The sequence below is a fragment of the Arachis ipaensis genome, chromosome B06, assembly GCF_000816755.2.
Source record: "Arachis ipaensis cultivar K30076 chromosome B06, Araip1.1, whole genome shotgun sequence".
Classification (NCBI taxonomy): domain Eukaryota; kingdom Viridiplantae; phylum Streptophyta; class Magnoliopsida; order Fabales; family Fabaceae; genus Arachis; species Arachis ipaensis.
In genome coordinates, this window is record NC_029790.2 from 27,052,228 (window position 1) to 27,054,142 (window position 1,915).

General features: G+C 41.7%; 1 protein-coding gene across 1 annotated transcript in view; it reads left to right on the forward strand.

Annotated features, from left to right (window-relative positions):
* Positions 1,434 to 1,915, forward strand: part of LOC107648167 (cation/H(+) antiporter 20) — a 10,775-nt gene continuing 10,293 nt past the window's right edge. Inside the window, exon 1 of the mRNA XM_016352146.1 lies at positions 1,434 to 1,659. Within this exon, the coding sequence (XP_016207632.1) occupies positions 1,471 to 1,659 (189 nt within the window). The 5' untranslated portion in view covers positions 1,434 to 1,470. The remainder of the gene's footprint in view (positions 1,660 to 1,915) is intronic.

Consider the following 1,915-nt stretch of genomic DNA (forward strand, 5'->3'; position numbering starts at 1 on the left):
TTGAGAGGTCTGAGCTTGGCCACGGTGGTGGCGTTAAGGAGGTCGTTCATGATGAACTTCCTTATGAATTTTTAGTAAGCTCCGAAGAGGGATTATGGCGACAGAGTTGTCAAAGGTGAGGTGGCAGATGGCACAGGTTTGGAACCTGGTGTTGAAGGAGGTGACCTCGTGGGTTTGGAGGAAGAGCTTGAAGAGTTCAAAAGAAGAAGCAACCACGGTGAGCATAGAGCCGAAGTAGAGGGAGAAGATAGGGCCATGGCGCTTGGAGAGACAGATGAGAGAGTGGTGAATGAGAGTGTCCAAGAAGTGGAGGTGTCCCACTAAAGGGAGGCGAGACTTTGGGCTCGGAGGATTTGGAATTTCATGTTGGAGTAGGGTAAAGGTGTATAAAGAGTGTTATCACTAAGAAGGTGATTGCAAGTCGAAGAAACATTGTTCCTTTGGGATTTCGCCGTTGGAGTAGGGCGAAGGTGTGTTATCACTGCAAAGGTGATGCAAGTTAAGGAAACATTATTCCTTTTTGCTCTCAGTTACAAGCAAGAAATCAAGTGAGTGAGTTTGAGGATTGCTCTTCTGGGTTATCCGCCATGCTACCACAACGTTGCAAAGTCCCCACAGACGGTGCCAATGTACTGGATGCCTCCAGTACGGGTTGAGAGATGGATCGAGAACTTGCAGGTTGAGGCGGATGCCAGATTATTTGACTGGAGCAATGGGGGTGGTACCTGCAAAGACACTCCGACGCTCAAGTCAGAATGGATCTAAGAGGTAAAAGGTGTGAGGAATGAATGAATACCTGGAGGGACCTGGGTCCTCTATTTATAGGTGATGGTAGCTATCTTATCTTATCTTGTTTGGCTAAGATAAGGGAGACGTTTGAATTCAAAAGTTGGTTAGGAGCTCTAGTAGGCCAATTCTAGGCCTTTTAGAAGGGCGAAGCGGGTCGGACCCGAGTAACCGAGTTCGGGAACCATTCCGGGCGTAGGATTCATGGGCCGGATCCGTAACCAGAAGCATATGTGTGTTGTATTTTGTTGTGGAAAATGTGGGTGCTAGGCATGTATGTGGGACAGTTTTTTTCTGAAATAAGGATGAAGAAAGCGGACCATCCGATTTCTTTGTAAAAAAAATTAGTACACAAATCGGAGGGTCCGACTTGTGTATCCTAAATTTTTTTAAGTTTTAAAACAGAAATCCGAGGGTCTGAGATTTGTGTTCCAAAAAATCAGACGGTCCAATTTTTGTTCCTAATACCACAATTACGTAAAGCACCTATACACTCCATAACTACGTACTACACCATTCCCTCAACCACATCTAAATTAAAAAGTGCGAGGAACTATTTGTTTTTTTATCTCTTAAATATATGTATTGGTATATATAAATTTCTTGGAGTGTCGTCAGCCTCTAAAGCCTAAACTGAAGCCCCTCCACTATAAAAAGCCGTTCCCATCCCATAGACTTGAACAAATGAAACTTAAGATGGCTAACATCACTACCATCAAAACCGCTTCCGATGGAGCGTGGCAGGGTGATAACCCTCTCAACTACGCTATTCCGTTGTTGATCATTCAAACCATCTTAGTCCTTTCCGTTAGCCGTAGCTTGACCTTCCTTCTCAAACCTCTTCGTCAACCCAAAGTTGTTGCAGAGATTCTCGTAAGTTTACTTATTTATTTGATGACTTACACTTACACATGTACGCATACAGTTCAAGTGCATGCCACTTAAAGACTTCAATAGGATAAATGAAAATACTGTCGAGCTTTACATTTTTTTTAATAAATCTTAAGTATAACATCTTTCTTTTTACAATCATGCTGCAGGATATAAAATTATACATTAAAAATAACTAAACAATACATATATTTATACGTAAATATATATATATTTATTAATTTAGTAACTAATTTAA